At 39.9% G+C, this 18,779-nt stretch overlaps 1 protein-coding gene across 3 annotated transcripts in view; it reads left to right on the plus strand.

Annotated features, from left to right (window-relative positions):
• PRRX1 (paired related homeobox 1) overlaps window positions 1-17,788 on the plus strand; it is an 85,829-nt gene extending 68,041 nt beyond the window's left edge. Inside the window, exons 4-5 of one of the 3 annotated variants that reach the window (XM_027564777.1) lie at window positions 1,150-1,221; window positions 17,159-17,788. In XM_027564777.1, the coding sequence (XP_027420578.1) occupies window positions 1,150-1,204 (55 nt within the window). In that variant the 3' untranslated portion in view covers window positions 1,205-1,221; window positions 17,159-17,788. Of the gene's footprint in view, window positions 1-1,149; window positions 1,222-6,936; window positions 10,261-17,158 lie in introns of those variants that run through there. The other 2 variants (XM_027564776.1, XM_027564775.1) reach the window with 2 other exon arrangements.
• The last annotated feature ends 991 nt before the right edge of the window (window positions 17,789-18,779 follow it).

An 18,779-nucleotide genomic window follows, 5' to 3' on the forward strand; every position in this document is an offset into this window, starting at 1 on the left:
AGGGCTCGTGAATCCTGTTTCTGTCTAATGTATTAGGCCATATAACCCTACTTTCATTCACATTAAATCTTACTCTATTGAAAATAGTAAAAAGAATAAGACTGGAAAACTACGTAATCATGCCTGTTTGATTCAGGATTTGTCTCAGATGTGGGAAGCATGCCTGCCACTGAGGTCCATGTTCTGGAGTGTGTGGGCATTCCCTGGCATGAGTGAGACATGCAACCCAGGGACTTTGAGGAGACAATTTTGCCAGAGAGGACAGTTTGCTGACTTCCACAGCTCTCCCCTGGAAGAAGAGAGGAGGAAACCAAGTCTCAAAGCAGATAGCTTGCGTATGGTCAGAATTATAACCTGGGAAACAGCCAACACTTTTTTTTTCTGGGTGAATTTTATATCCAGAGTGGTGGTTGTATAATTAATCATCCAAACTGGGACACTTGTGAGAGTAAAAGGGGGTTCTATTAATAATGACACAAGGACAACAGGCTTAAACTGGGATTTTCCCTGGCAAACTGAGACATATGGTTCACTCTATTTATAGCATGTCCTGACCTCCTTCATTACCTCGAGGATATTAGAGGTGATGATGTCAGGCAGGCAACTGAGTCGCCCAGAGTAGCAAAGTAGTCCCTAACTGGACACTACTGTCCTGGCAGGTGTCTTCTTTATCTACCCAAAGCCAGTTGAAAAAAGCTTGTCTTCAGCGCGCATACTCACTGGTTTGCTCAGAACTGTTTCCTTAGGCAACTGAAAGCACACACAAGCACCAGAGTTATTAAGACTCCTTGACTTGTACAGTTTTGCCTCTTGGGCAGCAGTGATTTACCAAGTCCTGGACTTTTGACTGTTGTTTTGAATGAAGTAGTCAAGAAACCTTTCCTCAGGGACATCCTTTCCTGTGAAAGATAAAGAATGGTCTGGCTCTGCAGTACTCTGCAGTACTGGTCTGGAGTGCCATTTCCAGAGGGAGGGCTGGGCTTCAAAGGAAACTAGTGACAAGTGAAAGAGAGGCCAGTGATCCTTATCCACGATTTCCCTCCCCCAACCTTCTCCTCCTCCTCCCCTCATTTGATCGTGGTCACAGTGCTGCCTGACATCTGCTGAACGCATTTGGCTCATTTCTCCCTTTCACACTTTCAAAAATAGATCCTCCTCCCTCCCAAGATGTTGTTTACACGAGGGGCTTCATAACGGATTCTAACGGAAGACACTGAAAAGGTAACTTGTCAGAGGGGGAAGAGGGTGGCTGCTGGGGGTAGGGTGTAAGTGGGAATTAAGTATGTTCAAGAAAGCGGGGCTTACAGTCCTAGACATGAAAGCGGTGAGGTCTTCCAGTGGGAAATACTATTGGAAACCAGAACTGCAAGAAAAATATGTCCATAGAGTTCAGGGTAGCCTGATAGCCTAGAGAAGGGCTCTTCAAGGATTACTGGGCATATGAATCACCTGGGATCATGTTACAGCACAGACTCAGATTCAGTGAATCTAGGGCAAGACCTGGGAATTGCACATCTAACATGCTCCCATGTGATGCCCAGGCTGTGGACACTTGGTACATGCTTTGAATAGTGAGGCTTTAGAGGATATAGGACAGAGGTCAGAAGAACTATGTTCTTGTCCTGGCTCTTGTTGCTCTTCAGGCCAGTTGAGTCATGGATCTCTTATGTGCCTTGTATCTAAGATTGAGCTAGTAAGAATTTCCCTATTATATATCACACAGGGGCGTTTGGAACCTATGGTTAAGCAATGTGCATTTCAAAAAGAAAAACAAAAATCACTGAGACAGCAGAAAGATGCAAGACTTCATATATAAAACATTTTTAGAGGAAAAATGTTTACAACGGCAGATGGATCACTGAACATGCAGTGCAAACTGAAGTCTTAGTAATGAAATATGGTCCAAATGTGTCTACTTTAAGAGCTAAATGCACATTTAAAGAGATCAACTTCTAAGTTTTAAAAACAGAAGTTGGAAATGATTACTTAAATTACAAAACATCACTTCCCAAAGGATTTATCGGGTCTCTCTTTAAAAGTTTAAATTCCCCTAGGAAAACTCATATTGAATTTTATGAGATGGAAGCACGTAAACCTCTGTTGTTCTTGCACTGACAACAGAACAAACCCAAGAGATGATCTCCAACCTTTACACATCACAAACAGACTCACAAAAACCTCAAGCTCTATAGCCTTTGGAAAAATCTGAGAACCCCTAGGATCCCAGAAAGACACACAGACTTCTTGGGCTGACAGATCTGTCTTTGGGGTGAATTTTTCCATAGTTTGTTATCATTTGTCTGGAAGGATCAAATAGAAAACAAAGAGTTGAAAACTGAGTCAGGTATTATCCACCCCCACCCTCAGCTCTCCTTAATTGTTTTGTGATTGGTGGGATCTACATTCTGGGTGACTGGAAAGCAGAAGGGGAGATGTTCGTAAGTTTCCTGGCTGCCATACCATAGTATTTTCCATACTTCCTTTGGTGTTAGACAGGCATTTTAACATATTATTCCTCAGGACAACCTCTCAAGGTAGGTTGAAATTATCAAAAATTATTTGTCCCCAAGTGAAAACAGAACTCTAACCCTGCTGGTGGTTAGCATTCTGCTGTCTATGGCTGAGCTCCATCTGTTAGGAATCTCCAAATAAGGAGATGGAAAAATTTCAAGCTTACTTAAATGTGTCAGCTCTGTGCAAGTTCCAGAGCAGATTCGCTGAATCAACAGATGGGATACAAGTATTTCTTTTTCATCTCTGATTCCTCAATGCCTTTTATTCATCAGTGTGATTTCTTGGTCACGGACACAAAGAACTTTACATTCTTAAAAACCAAATAGAAATGCTGCTTTGGCCAAATGCTATAAGCCCAGTCTTAGTACTTATCTCATGTCTCCATCCTGTTAGGGGAATAGGCAGAAGGTAAGATCAATGGGCAAGATCTCTAGGTGTCAGTAAGCAAGCTTTTTGTGTTATCATGTGCTTAATAAATTAATTAGTTTTAACCTCATCTTTTTAGCCCAGGAAACTTAATCCTGTTTAGGAAGGCCATGATCTGAATCGCCCCCAAAATTTGGTTGAAAACAGCTTATTAACCTCATTGGTTTCTGTCTTGTGAGAAAACATTTCAGAGTTCTCTTTATTTTCCTAACACAGAGCTTCAGAAGTTTTGATGACATGGAAAACAGGTGGTCATGAACAATCTTTCAGATTGGCAGCCACTCAAGGCTTTCTTGCATCTGTTGTTACTTTTGGAAGTGGGTCCTCTCCATCATATTTCTAAGGCTTTTTAAAAGCATGACTAAGCTGCTTTTAGATTAATTTTGTCTTTTCTGACAGTAACATGTCTTGATTGGCACTGGTATGTCAAGGGACTGGTCCCTACTTGCCTAAATGGCACTTTTAATTTAGGTTGAGAGACTAGACTCATGTCAAACTACTGGAGGGAAAACAGACTCATTTTCTTTAGTATATGCACAAAATATTGCTGAGGTCTCTGCCTATAGAGTTGTGTATTCCAAGCATTTATTTAGAGGCTGTGAATTAAGACAGTCTCTGTTTCTTCATCTTACTTCTTATGGCTATGCAATGCTGAAATGTTAGACCAATTTTTGAAAGTTTATAACTTTTCTAAACATTTATCAAGTGAAAATCTTATCACTTATCAAGCATCTAGGATATTGCAAAACTCATTCATTAATAGCAACTTCTTTCTTTTTTATTCTGATAACTTTCTAACTTGAGAAATACCTATAAGGCATTACCACGGTATCAAAACACAGTGGTGTCTTTATAAAAGAACCACAGTACAATTAGACAAGAGTGCTGTTCTCAACTCTGCAAACACAGCCTGTTGTTTAAGGAAAGGTGTCTCAGTGAAAATCTAGTCTCCCAGATAAAATACAACTCTAATTTCACTAATTTGGGTTTGAGATGGGAAGTGGATCAGCATTCATCTCATTTGGAATATTAACATTTGGCCTGCATTAGAAACAGAGTCTCAATATTTCCAAGAAATGTGTTACCATACTAAGTCTTCAGACTAGAAAACCAGATGACACTAGTAAATTATGAAGTGTACAGCAAAATGGTTGTGTAATAGACAAAATTGAAATCACAAGTAAAATACACATTTCTAGAAAACAGTAACAGCATTTTCAGCAAACTAATCCCCCACAGTTCTAATTCCCTTTGTCAACTAAGGAAAATGGACCACACCCTTGATTATCAAAAGAAAAAGAGAATCTCTATTAAATGAAACTTTCCTTGTCCAGAATCTCAAAGAATGTCTCAAGAAACTGAGTCAAATACTTAAAAGCACAGTATTCCATGTTTGCCATATTTCCAGTTTGCCATCAGAGAACTTTTTCTCTTTTTGCTCTCTCATGAAATTTTACCTTCCTGTTTTCAGAAGCCATTCAATTTTATTCTCAGTATTTAACAAAAAAAACCCAGATAACTCAAGATCCCAACTTATCTCCTATACATTTAAACTGGTACCATATATCATCTTTAGGACTTAATTCTCTCACAGAAATCTGGCTAAGAAAGGCTGATTTGGTTGATTTCATAATATACAATTTAGGTTCATTTCCTAAATCCAGTTGTCTCTTTTCTTAGATACGTAGATTTTTTTCTTTGAAATCTTAGATTTCAGTATATCCTAGAAATTTCTCAAGTATGTGATTTATGGATTTGCATTTCTTTCTGATAGGGTCTTGAATGGAAGCATGTAATTCATATAGAATTTGAATGACAATATGTAAATGGATTTTGAAAATAAGTGAAACTTCTTGGTATATTGTAACAAAAGAAAAAAAACTTGTCCCATTTTAACAGGTTGTTCTGATTATTTTTTTTTCACTCCTAATTAAAACCTACTGAATTGAGACTGTTTTTCAGCTGTTGTCTTTTGGTAGATAGTGGTTGGAGTAATAGTCTATTCTGTAAATCTAACCTGCACCAATATTTATTCATTTTTGGGTTACTGTTAAAAGCTATTTGTGGTGGATTAAGAATATGCAGTCATCAGCCCCTGCTTTTGTTATGTCCCTTCTGATTTTTCTCATTCTAGTAAGATGCCAAAATTAATGGGAAGGACTGGTTCCTTAACATCAAAGTCTGTTGGTAAAATACTTTTAGAAATCATTACTCACAGCAGGGTGACAGAGATCACTGATACTGAGCAGTAATCAGTTTAATCATACAGTACCTAGATATTTCTCAGTTACTTATCTATTCACTAAATACTTTCTTGAATGCCAAATATGTGCTAGATATGGTGTGAGCTCTACCTGGAGGCACAGTGGTGAACAAGGCAGATGTGGTGTCTCATCTATGGAGCTTATAGTTGAGGAATTAAAATTCAGTGCTGAAAGGAAAAGTACAGGGTGCTATAGATGAACCTAACTTTGTCTAGACAGTTAAGATCAGGTACCCAGAAAGGAGTAAGAGTTTTCATTTTCAAAAATGAAAGAGCGTAGCATTATTTTGGAACGCTTCCGAGTCTTCCTCCTGCGATAGGACACCCATATAAACACTCACACATACCAGTGTTATAAGGGTCTTAAATTAAGGATGTATATTTCTAGTAAGACATATTATAATTTTTAACCCAGTTTTCCTGGGTTAATTGCTAGTAATTGAGCTGGAACAAGCTATTGTGAGTCTTGACTATAATTCTTGACTTGAAGTCTTGACTGCATGGTATCCCAAATAAGTATTAATGATATGTAATCTTCCTATTTGTAGAGTAGCTTTAGTTTTTTTCTCTTTCTGGTCCAACACTTGATCCCCAGAACCACAAACTCCTGTGTGGCTGACAAAATTGCACAGGAATGCAGGCAACAGCAGAGCACATGTCATTCCATTTATAAGTCTATCTCATTCCAGCCCTCAGTTGAAAGGTATTTTGCTAATCTTAGAAACAACTAGAAATATGTTCATTTAATTAAAATGAGTTGTTCCTTTATATCTATTTAGTATCAAGTAATAGATACCTTGCATCCTAGTCTAAGAAATCTTTACTTTTCCTTTTAAAGAAATTCTTAGATGCAATTAACAGAAAGCCACTAATTACAAATTTCTGTCCAGTGGTATTCCTAGGTCTTAATTACAGTCTCTGACTTTGGGCTTTTCTCCACAATAAGAACAGTCAGAAACAATTACCTCTGAGGTCAGGAATACTGAAACTGGATCATTTGCTAGTTTATGTAGGATATCTAAACATTTCCAAAATAATGGACACGGCATGCAGTGTAAGCTGCTCAAGTACTTTTGAGTAAAAGTTATAAAATGAAGGCCAATAGGGATGGAAACTTCTTGATTCTGCAATACTTGGTACCATCAACCAGTGGATCAAGAAAGCCAGAGAAGTCATCTTAGGTTGTTTAACTGGTTCTTCAAGGAAACTATTTAATATGGTATTCAGTGATTATCTAAAATGTGTTAAAATGTGTTAGAATTCAAGTCAGCTACCTAGAGTGAGGAAGGCAAAATGTCCTTTAGTTTCTTTTTCCAAATGCCTCCTTCTCTTCCTTCTTACTCCCAGAAACTATTGATAGAGGCAGGACAAGATTAAATACTGTTTTAATTGGTCAGCTGATGAAACACCTGCTATCCACCATAAGCAGCTTTCGTCTCTCACCCCAGAAATAAATCATTACTCACTGTATCCAACACAGAAAATACTTCCCCCCTCACCTTGTTCCACTCTCCACTGCTTTCCCCTGCCCTTCAAAGCACTTGCCACTAAGGACCTTCAACACACTAAGGGCCTTAGACTAATGAAAACCTGGGGCTGTGAGGGACCTCAGAGGTCATGTAGTCCAACCTGCCTGCCCCCATCCTGAGAGTTGCACCCAGCTGGGGCACAGACTTGCGACTTCATGAAACTAATGCCTCTTATTCTCCCTGCTCTCTCCTTTGTCCCTACAGCGCCATGGCTACTTATTCTGCCACATGTGCCAACAATAACCCTGCACAGGGCATCAACATGGCCAACAGCATTGCCAACCTGAGACTGAAGGCCAAGGAATATAGTTTACAGAGGAACCAGGTGCCAACAGTCAACTGAGGAAAAAAAATAATTAAACAGGCCTAAGAAGAAGTCAAAAACCATAAGACACCTATCCTGCTCTGTCATTTCTACATCTGCTGGAAAAAAAATAAATAAATAAAAACAAACAAACAAACAAAAAAAAAACAGAACTAAACTATTGGGACCATGGCAGAGAAAAGCAGGAGAGGAGCAAAATGAAAAGTAGTTAACAAATGTTCCTCCTCCCTCTGGGATACCACCACCACTTGCTTCTGTGTGTGTTAATTTTGTTTTTCCTTCTATTCATATGCTTTGCTTAATATACTCTGAGCTTCTTCAGTTAAGTTCAGCCCACCCACTCCCATGATTGTATGGGTTTTAAAAGAATCGACAGCAGCCAAAGAAACCATATATGTATATACATATTCAGAATACTTGCCTATAGTCTCCTCAGTGAACCTCAGTGCCTTACCCCACCTTTCTTCCCAGTTCTCTGAACAGAAGCTCTAGGAACTTCTGAAAAGCCAAAGTCTTTCTGAAGAATTTGTGCCAGACATAATTCCTTTGCTCATTGTCTCCATCTCTGTTGGTCATGGTAAGGTTCCATCAGCTACTATGGGGTCGGGGGGTGGGAAACAAAGCAGTTGTATACAACATCTGGTCACTGGCCTGTCTAATCCAACGTGATTGGCTACATCTGGCTAATTCTAAGCTCTAAGCTCTAGATTTAAGCTCTAAGCAATAGAGGATAATATCACCTCACTACTACCCCTCACCCCTATCCAAGCAAACAGCCATCTTAAGTTAAAGATATTTGTTGTTTCTTGAGTAATTTGCTAACATAGGCTTATTTGATAGAAGACATATTTTTCACTTGAGAGAGGAAGAGACATTTCTCTAGGAAGACAAACACTAAGTTGTGAAAGGCATGGCCTACATCTCTTTGGTGCCTTAAGGGTAGTCAGATGCACACTTATATATATACTGTATATATTTATATATTATATATATATATATATATAAATATTCTTGCAAGCTTGAGTTTGCAGTTTCTCAAACACTACCAAGAGCAAATTTCACACCATCATCAGTGTCCTTATTTCTACCGTGGTAAGACTTTTTATTAGGGATCTTGTTTCCTTTCTTTCTCTACACAAAATTCTCACTATGGCCACAGAACAACTGATAAAGCAGCTGTTTGAGAACAGTTATAATTTTCACATTAGCATTTTAAATACATTAGAAACAATCGAGGCTATGAAAATGTCCTTGAGTTTGGCACCTGAACTCTGGTGAAAGGCTGATACACACTAAACTAGCATGAGAATTAGACTTAGCAGAGGAAAAGCCATTTAGTTATCTGTCCTTTTCCCACTCAACAGGAATAGGAAAGATACATGATTCAGTGAAATACTTAAAGGTTTATCTAAATTCTAAGAATCTGAAAGGCAATAGCTGGCTATTTGTGTCTTCTAATCTATTGACATAAAGTTTAGTATCTAGGACTGATCTTTTGTTTCTTTCTCTTTGTTTCCACCCACGCTTTTGTAACTTGTCAGGTAGACATGACCAAACCACATTCTCATGCCGTGCCTTGGTTTACCTTTTTTTTTTTGTAAAATGGGTTTAACAATACTTACCTACCTCACAGGGGTGTTGTGAGGCTCTAATCATTTGCTCCTTTATTCTTTCCTGTATTCTCTGTATGTCCAGCACTTTGTAGCCATGGGAGGGAAGGGACTATGAAAGTAAATGATGTTAATAGAGGGCTATGGTACCCAGAAGCCTTGTTTTCTAGCAAGGAGAAGCTACCTTGCTGTAAATACTTATAACCTTGCATTTGGAAATGAGAAATAGGCTTATATTTGCAGACCTCTCAAAAAATCACATCATTTGACCAAAAAATAACTTGAGACACACAGAACAGACATCTCTTTGACTTATATTTTCATCTTGACCAACTTGGATTTATGATAATTTTTTAAATTAGTTGAAAAGCTTTAGATTGATTTTGGCCAAATATGCCAACTGTGAGTAACAGGCAAGGATTTGGGATTTAAGGTGCACTTTCAGTACACATTCGTGATTTTCCCTGGCATATCAGATTGAACTAATGGTGGTATTTTCAGTCAAACGGTCATCGATCTGGAAATGTATTACCAATGTTGATTCTAAACTTCTTTTAATAAGAAGGAAGCCCATCTTATACGCATTTTGCTTTCATCAACTGATTTCCTCTTCTTTTAACATACTATTAAGTCATTTCTTACTGAATGGTTTATGTAGGCTGGCCGAACAACAAACATTACTGCTTCCTAAAGTATTCTTCAACTAATTCTCTTGTCCCACTAGCTGCCGTGGATTATCAAGTTTTAATCCTAGTAGATCAAAACATTCTTTGTGAAAAGAGTGCAGTCCAAGAAACCAGTGAACCTTTGGAGTTTGGGGAGAACAACTAAGAGAAGGTTTGGGGTGCATAGTGCAGGGAAGAGACATCACAGGTGAAAAGACTTTGCTAAAAATGGGGGGAGTCTTAGAAGAGGGAGTAAAGAGGTAGAGGATCATGTAAAACAAGGTCATTTGAAACTTTTGTCCTGACATTCATTTTGAGTGGTGAAGAGAAAAGCCTGAACCCCCATAACCCCAGTGCTGGATGAAATTAGGCAGTGCCTGGGCAAGTGCTTGCTGTCCAGGAATATCATAGAATAATCAATGCTGTCAGCCATAGGAGCTTTTATTGCTAGTCAATCAATACCACAAACATCGACTATATAAGGATCTGATGGAGAAATGTACACAGGGTACCAGCACTCAATTTTGTTCATTCATTATTGATTTAAAAAAAATAGAAGTTTCATATGTGATTTGAAAGAACAGCATGCTGGCTCCTAAACCAGGTGTGAGAGGGCCTCAGGTCCATGAAGTTCAAAGGCATATCCCTGTTCTTCATCATCTATACCCAGATAACAGATGAATACATGCCAACCGTCTGTGTTCCCAGTCCCTCCCCAAACAAGACACTGATTTGTAGAGTACTCGGCAGGTTAAATCAAGCTGGAAGAGGTGACTGGATAAAAAAGGGAATGACATTTAGGGTATAAAGATCTCATAAGAAATGTAATATGTAAATTATATCTTGCTTTATGATGTAAAATATACATTGTTTGCGCTAGAATAGAAGTGATTCCTTTTCAATAAAAAGAAAGAAGGATACGACTATGTCTGCTGAGTCTGATGGTTCTTTTCCCTTTGAAATTTAAAAACAGATCTGCTAAGATCTAAGACTGCATTCAGAAAAAAAGTGAAGGTAAGAGGAATTTCTGAACAAGAGAACTTCTTAGAGTATAATAATATTTTCTACATATTTTGTTTGTTTCCCACAGACAAAGACAACAGTGAGATAAGGTGGGGGCATTTTTTAGTAGAATGGGTAAGTGTAGAGTGAACCTTTAAGGAGAGTTTTGCTATTTCTCACCCACCCCTTTAGTATCCACAATAATGTACATCATTAGACAAAACAGATTCAGTTCAGTCAGCTCAGTCGCTCAGTCGTGTCCGACTCTTTGCAACCCCAGGAATCGCAGCACGTCAGGCCTCCCTGTCCATCACCAACTCCCGGAGTTCACCCAGACTAATGACAGCCTTTTCTTTTAGAAAAAAGAAGTAACAAAGTAAAATTTCTTAAGCACCTACTGTTACAGTATTGTGTAGTAAGTAGGGGAGGAGGTGGTAGAAAAGTGAAATAGGAAAATAGTTCTTTTTCATACAAATTAAAGTAAATCTGATTTAAATGGCAACTATAGCATGAACAAATTTATGCAATAGAAAGTGAAGTCGCATCCGACTCTTTGTGACCCCGTTGACTGTAGCCTACCAGGCTTCTCTGTCCATAGGATTTTCCAGGCAAAAGTGCCAGAGTAGGTTGCCATTTCCTTCTCTAGGGGATCTTCCCAACCCAGAGATCGAACCCAGGTCTCCAGCATTGCAGGCAGACGCTTTACCCTCTGAGCCATCAGGGAAGCCTATAGTTCAAGACAGTAAATGTGTCCAAGAAATAAAACAGATGGGAGTTCAGAAAAGGAAGCAAGAAAACACTGAGCTGAAATGGGAGAGAGTTTCACTGAGGAACTGGGACTTGAGTTTCCTCAGCAGGGATCTGGGCAGGAGAAGGGGAGGCAATGGATTTCAGGTGGGAGGAGTGGTACAGAAGAAAGGGTGAAGGGAGGGATACAAGAATGAGGAATTTGTATTCCAGGACCATGGCAAGATGGGCCTAGAAGGGATGGAGAGCTTATTTTGAAGCAGAGTAGAAGAAAACACTGAAGATTGAAGTTGATTCTTCATCTTGCAATGTATTATGTGTCAAAGGAGTATGGATTGTTCCTCAGGCCATCGAGATTGATTGAAAGTTAGCAGGATTGTTGTGGTAAAAGGATGGAGATGAACTAGAGCAGAACAGAAACTGGAAGCAGAACAGATAGAAGAGGAACAGAAAACAAAGGATGCATAAGAAACATCTTGCAAGGAAAAAATCAGCAGAACTTTATGATGGGAGAAAGAGACTGGAGTCAAAGTAACCCTGATTTGAAACCTGGGCACGGCAGGGCAGATGAATCACTGACAAAAGTCAACAAAAACAGGAGAGGGCCAATAACAGGAGAAAGATATATTGCACTCTAAGGACTTCCCTGCTAGTCCAGTGGTTAAGGCTCGATGCTTTCACTGTGGGGGGCATGAGTTTGGTCCCTAGTCAGGGATCTAAGATGCCACATGCGGCATAGCATGGCCAAAAAAAGAAAAACCTGAAATGTAAGTGTTCAGTAAGTGAAGGAGTAGGGCTTAGAACTGAGGTCAAGGGTGGAGACAGAAATTTGGGATTCATCTTTAAGGAAGTGACACCTTGAGGTATAAGTATGAATAATTCTTTGAGAATAAAGAGTATCATTGTGACTCAAATAATTATTTCAGTAAGTGCCTTTTGGAAGTAATTAGCCCAGGGAGAAAGACAGGACTTTGAAAAACACTTTCAATTAGGAAAAGAGCTACTGAAAGCAATTTACAAGGAGCTTTTCAAGAAATAGGGGAGAGCTCAGCTTCTTTGTTATCTCAGATTTAAGAAAAGAGAAGTTTTTAAAAAGAAGGGAATCACATTTCTCTAATAATTAACAATGTTGAACATCTTTTCATGTGCCTCTTGGCCATCCATATGTCTTCTTTGGAGAAATGCCTTCTGCCTATTTTTTGACTGGGTTGTTTGTTTTGGTGCTGTTAAGCACCATGAGCTGTTTATAAATTTTGAAGATATCACCTCACACCAGTCAAAACAGCTATCATCATAAAAAAAAAAAAAAAATCCACAAACAATAAATGCTGGAGAAAGTGTAGAGAGAAGGGAACTCTCCTACACTGTTGGTGGGAATGTAAATTGGAGAACAGGATTGAGGTTCCTTAAAAAATTAAAAATAGAGCTACCTTCAGTTCAGTTCAGTCGCTCAGTCGTGTCCGACTCTTTGCGACCCCATGAATCGCAGCATGCCAGGCCTCCCTATCCATCACCAACTCCCGGAGTTCACTCAGACTCATGTCCATCGAGTCAGTGATGCCATCCAGCCATCTCATCCTCTGTTGTCCCCTTCTCCTCCTGCCCCCAATCCCTCCCAGCATCAGAGTCTTTTCCAATGAGTCAACTCTTCGCATGAGGTGGCCAAAGTACTGGAGTTTCAGCTTCAGCATCATTCCTTCCAAAGAAATCCCAGGGCTGATCTCCTTCAGAATGGAGTGGTTGGATCTCCTTGCAGTCCAAGGGACTCTCAAGAGTCTTCTCCAACACCACAGTTCAAAAGCATCAATTCTTCGGCGCTCAGCCTTCTTCACAGTCCAACTCTCACACCCATACATGACCACAGGAAACACCATAGCCTTGACTAGACGAACCTTTGTTGGCAAAGTAATGTCTCTGCTTTTGAATATGCTATCTAAGTTGGTCATAACTTTCCTTCCAAGGAGTAAGCGTCTTTTAATTTCATGGCTGCAGTCACCGTCTGCAGTGATTTTGGAGCCCCAAAAAATAAAGTCTGACACTGTTTCCCCATCTATTTCCCATGAAGTGATGGGACTGGATGCCATGATCTTTGTTTTCTGAATGTTGAGTTTTAAGCCAACTTTTTCACTCTCCACTTTCACTTTCATCAAGAGGCTTTTTAGTTCCTCTTCACTTTCTGCCATAACTCTGTAATCCCACACCTGGGCATATATCCAGAGACAAACATAATCTGAAGGGATACATGCACCCAAATGTTCACATGCACCCAAATTGCAGCACTGATCACAATGGCTAAGACATGGAAGCAAGCTATGTGTCCATTGACAGAGGAATGGATAAAGAAGATGTGGTACATACATCTAATACTAGCCATTAAAAAGAATGAAATAATGCCATTTGCAGCAACATGGATGGACCTAGAGATTGTCATACTAAGTGAAGTTAAGTCAGAGAGAGAAGGAGAAATATTGTATGACATCCCTTGTATGTGGAACCTAAAAAGAAATGATACAAATGAACTTACTTACAAAGCAGAAAGAAACTCAGACTTAGAGAACAAATTTATGGTCACCACGGGGGAAAATAGCGGGAAGGAATAGTTAGAGAGTTTGGGATGGATGTGTACACATTGCTGTATTTAAAATGGATAACCAGCAAGGACCTACTATACAGCATATGAAACTCTGCTCAATACTATGTAGCAGCCTGGATGGGAGGGGAGTTTGGGGGAGAATGGATACATGCATATGTATGGCTGAGTCCCTTCACTGTTCACCTGAAACTATTACAACATTATTAATTGGCTATATCCCAACACAAAATAAAAAGTTTTAAAAAATAAATAAAAAGAAGGGAATTCTCAATATACTCAAATGCTGTAGAGCAGACCAGCTAATTGGAGATAGAGAAAAGCCCCTTGGATTAGTGATTTTCTGGAGTACAGAGTACTTGAGTGCTGGAAGAAGGTACATTGTGGCAAGTTATGGTAAGAATAAGTGCTTGATAAAAATGGAAGCAGTGGTTGTATACCAGAGGCCCCCAAGCCCCAGGCCTTGGACTGGTATAGGTCCATGACCTGTTAGGAACAAGATGTCACGGCAGGAGGTGAGCGGCAGGCGAGCAAGTGAAGCTTCATCTGTATTTACAGCTGCTCCCCATTGCTTGCATTACTGCCTGAGCTCTGTCTCCTGTCAGATCAGTGATGGCATTAGATTCTCATGGGAGCGGAACTCTACTGTGAACTGTGTACGTGAGGGATCTAGGTTGCATGCTCCTTATGAGAATCTAATGCCTGATAATCTGATTCCGCACTGTGGTGAGCTGTATAAGTATTTCATGTAATAATAATAAAGTACACAATGAATATAATGCACTTGAACCATCCCCACCCTGCCCTGGTCTGTGAAAAAAATTGTCTTCCACAAAACTGGTCCCTGATGCCAAAAAGTTTGGGGACCACTGCTATAGATCACTTGCTTGAGATTTTTGGTACTGAAAGTGTATTAATAAGAATCCTTTCAGTGGCAGGTGGCAGAAGCCTATCGAACTAGTTCAAATTACTCAGAGCTTTACTTAAAGGACACTAGGGTTGCCTACTGAACCCAGAGAAATACTGCTGGAGCCAGAGTAGCTCTTGAGATCCCAAACACTGGAATGAGGCCCATACCCTTAGGCCTAGCAAGATCCATACACCTTGCTCTGGGTCTCAGCAGCACTCCTCTGACTGCGCAAAGAATCTATGGGGCCAGATGAATGTGCCCACCTGGATTCTGTATCTCTCATTGGAGACCATCCTTCATGCACTTGGGGTTTAGAAGTCCCTTTCCAAATGATCTGGAATCCACTTTCAAGGTTTCCATTAGCCTCTTTTCCTGGGATGACTATTTGTGGGGGTTGGGGTAGATAGGTGGTCCTCGGATATGCATGCTGCAGTTATTCCCAGGTGACTCAGTGGTGAAGAATCCACCTGCCAATGCAGGAGATGCAAGAGACGCAGGTTCGATCCCTGGTTTGGGAAGATTCCCTGGAGTAGGAAATGACAAGCTGCTCCAGTATTCTTGCCTGGAAAATTTCTTGGACAGAAGAGCCTGGCAGGTTACAGTCCATGGGGTCACAAAAGAGTTGGACACAACTTAGCGACTAAAGAACAACAATGCATGTCTACTTTTGGTGCAGGATGGGGCTGGGTGAGAAGAGAAGTGGGTAGGCTACAGGCTGCAGTCTAAGGCCTGGCCAGAGGCTCTCTACACTCCCATGTTCTGGAAAGGAACTACAAAGCAAACAGCCTGAGAATTCAGAATGAGAACCTGGCTTTTCCTGTCACTATTAATGGGTTCATTAATGGAGGAGGGTGGAATGTAATTTGTTTAACAGTTTGTTAGCTTAATTTATAATGTTAGTGTCTGGATGTGAATATGCAGGCCTTTATTTGTTCTCTAGCCTGAGTATGGCTCTAGCATCCCCATGGATGAGCCACCAGGCTTGGCTGCCTTTTGATTTAATTTCTGGAGATTACATTAACTAGAAATCAGTGCCAGAAAGCTTTCTGAGTCATAAACCTTCAATATGAACCCATTCTGGCCCCACATTTTTTTTCTCTCTTAGAAATTGGACTCAGACCTCTGTGCATCTGTAGGACCTCAGCTTGAAGGCTTCTTTCAAATCTTCTTTGGAACAGGGTAACAGGAGAGTTTTGAACAGAGTTTATCTGTCCTGTGGTGGCTCAGATGGTAAAGAGTCTGCCTGCAATGTGGAAGACCCGAGTTCAGTCTCTGGGGTGGGAAGATCTCCTGGAGAAGGAAATGGCAATCCACTCCAGTAAATTTGCCAGGAAAATACCATGGACGGAGGAGCCTGGCAGGCTACAGCCCATAGGGTCTCAAAGAGTCGGACACAACTGAGCAATTTCATTTTCACTTTATCTGTCCCCTATCAGTCAGCATACCAATTTATTGTGGTTTACCTGGGTTGTGGTTTACATTATGCTTGTGGGGAGACAGAACAGCAGAAAGGTTTGAGAAGGGGCCGAGAAGGAAGATTTCAGTTATTGCTTTAGTTCCTCTTAAGCCCCAGTACTTTCCATTGTGTCTCCTTGTGTTTCAAACTTCTTTACTTGACAAGGGGGGATTTCTGTTGCAATTCAGAGTTTTCTATGGTCTGACCCTTGGAGTCTTGCAGACCTGGCAATGGGTTGAAATCCTCCCTGTTGCACAGAATACCTCAGGTCATTTAGTTTTAGACTTGAAGGCCTGTAATACTCATTTCTATATTGTCAGGTGCACTTTAGTTGCAAGTGGCAGAAACCCAAGTGAAATTAGGTTGAGGTGGTTTAAATAGGGTGTTTATTAGCTGGATTTGGAGGTAGATCAGAGGAAGAAAGAAGGAGTCAAGGGAATCAAGGTAGCTCTGAGAAGCTCAGTCACTAGAACTGAGACTTGACATCACCAGAACCCTCTGTCTGTGTCTCATCTCTGCAGGCAGGTTTTCTCCATGGAGTAAGGAAAGTGGCTGCTGGCAGAGGAGACTTGCATCCTTTCAGCTTAGAAGAAAGATCTGAGAAACCATCTCCTGTTATAAATATCCTGGGAGATAACTTTAATGTCCTGGTTTGGTTTATGCACACTCATGATCCAATCACTGAACCCTAGGGGTGGAGATGTACTAAGTGTCTAGACCAGTGGTGTGTGCCTTTTTCAGGCACCACTTGAGCACCAGTGCAATGCCTCTTGTCCTCACTTCTACATCTAGTCAGTACTGAAACACTCAATCCTCAGTATATTTCCAGAGTCTTGTAGATAGCACATCAACTAAACCAATGTATAAATGCTCCCCACTTTCATTTTCAGACATACCAACTTTGGACATCAGTCCCGAGTGATGGTGGCTACCTTGATAATGAACCCTTGCATTGGTTTTCCATTTTCATCCTTTTATTCCCTCAGCTCCTCAATCCTGCTCCCTGTGACCATTTTCCAAATAAACCATCTGCATGTCAGCCATTACCTCCATCTGTGCTTTTCTGGGGAGAGGGTGGGAGAAGGTCTCTGAGTAACATGGAACTTTATCTCTTTTGCCAGGGGGCATCCTCTCCAAAACTTGGATTGAGTACTGGGAACCTGTTGTTACCAGAAGAAAGAGAGAATGAAATGAAATGTAGGCAGATAAAAATAACATAGGTTCTCCAGATCGAGGAAGGAGAAAAGAACACTTTTGACTGTCAATTGTTTTCCATCTCAATTGATATTGACTTGCTTCTTGCTGACGTTGACAAATGCTTGCTGCAAATACGTCAATTAAAACTGTACCAATTCCTTTCTTCATTCTTGTTGAAGAGACAACTAGCATTTCAACCAAGTCCGTTTACTCTTCTTTCTGGGCACACGGATAGGTTTCATTCCCTAGCAAACTTTGCAGGTAGGTGTGGTCTTGTGACACCTCCCAGACAATGGAATGTGAGCAGCAGTGGTATTTGACAGTTTTGATCCTGGCTCATAATTCCGAACTGCGTTTTCCCTTGCTCTTTCTTCCCTGTGGCTGAGTGCTAAGACAGCATCCAATCAACTTTGGGAGCCACATTTTAAGGATGGTAAAGCAACAGTCAACCTGGGACTGGAAATGTGACTTCAGGAAGAAAAGTTGCAACTCTTGCACCCTGGGAACAGTCTGGAGTATTATATGGTGGAGAAAATAAAGTTCTATTCTGTCAATCCATGTCATGACAAAGTCTATTTGTTAACTGCAACTCAGCCCAACCTAAAACCTCCTTTTCCTTTCTTTTCCCTTCTTCCTTCACTATCATGTGCATTTCAAGATCCTTGTAACTCACAGACATATGAGTTACACATAAGCATATGGAAGAATGTGTTTGAATATTATAGTATATGGTTTTGTAGCATCTTGTGCCCTTTGTATAATACATAATTAACTGAATGTTGTAGTAAATAAGTACACTAAATAACACTTTCAATAAATTAGTGCCTGACACTGTAGAGTTCCTGGAAAATATGTCAACATGTTATTCTACTTTTTTAAAAGGCAGCATTCCTGAAAGTAAGAATGCCAGGTCATCTACAAACTGAAGACATCTGAAAACTATTTATTAAAGTCACATATTTATCTGCTTAGTGACACTCAGTTACTCAGAGGTAAAATAAGGCTAGAAATCCTGGACAGCTAGAGAAACTCACATATGTGCACAGGAAGGCATGAATAGAAATGTTCATCATAGCACAGCTTGCAATAATAAAATATTGGAAACAAACAAGATGTCTGTCAAAGACAGAATAAACAAACTGTGATATATTCATACAATGGTATACTATTCAGAAATAAAAAATGAATAAATGAGAAATGGCTACATACCTCTAGTTGGAGACCTCTCAGAAACATCACTTTGAGAAGAAAAAAATAAATTGTAGGGATATATGACACTATTTATATAAAGTTTAAAAATAGATAATAACATTATATATTATTTATAAACACATGTGTATGTGGTAAAACACGCATACATATAAATAAAAAATGAAAAATAACTTCAAAATACTAATTCTGAAAAAAGCAATTTCTGAGTAAGGAGGTAGGGGACAGAATCTGAAGAAGCACACTAGGTGCTTCAAATAAATCTGAACTATTTCATTTCCTTAAAAAATATGAGATGAAAATAAGACAAATACTAAAGTTTGACAAAAGCTGGGT

The sequence above is a fragment of the Bos indicus x Bos taurus genome, chromosome 16 (assembly GCF_003369695.1).
Source record: "Bos indicus x Bos taurus breed Angus x Brahman F1 hybrid chromosome 16, Bos_hybrid_MaternalHap_v2.0, whole genome shotgun sequence".
NCBI classification, from domain to species: domain Eukaryota; kingdom Metazoa; phylum Chordata; class Mammalia; order Artiodactyla; family Bovidae; genus Bos; species Bos indicus x Bos taurus.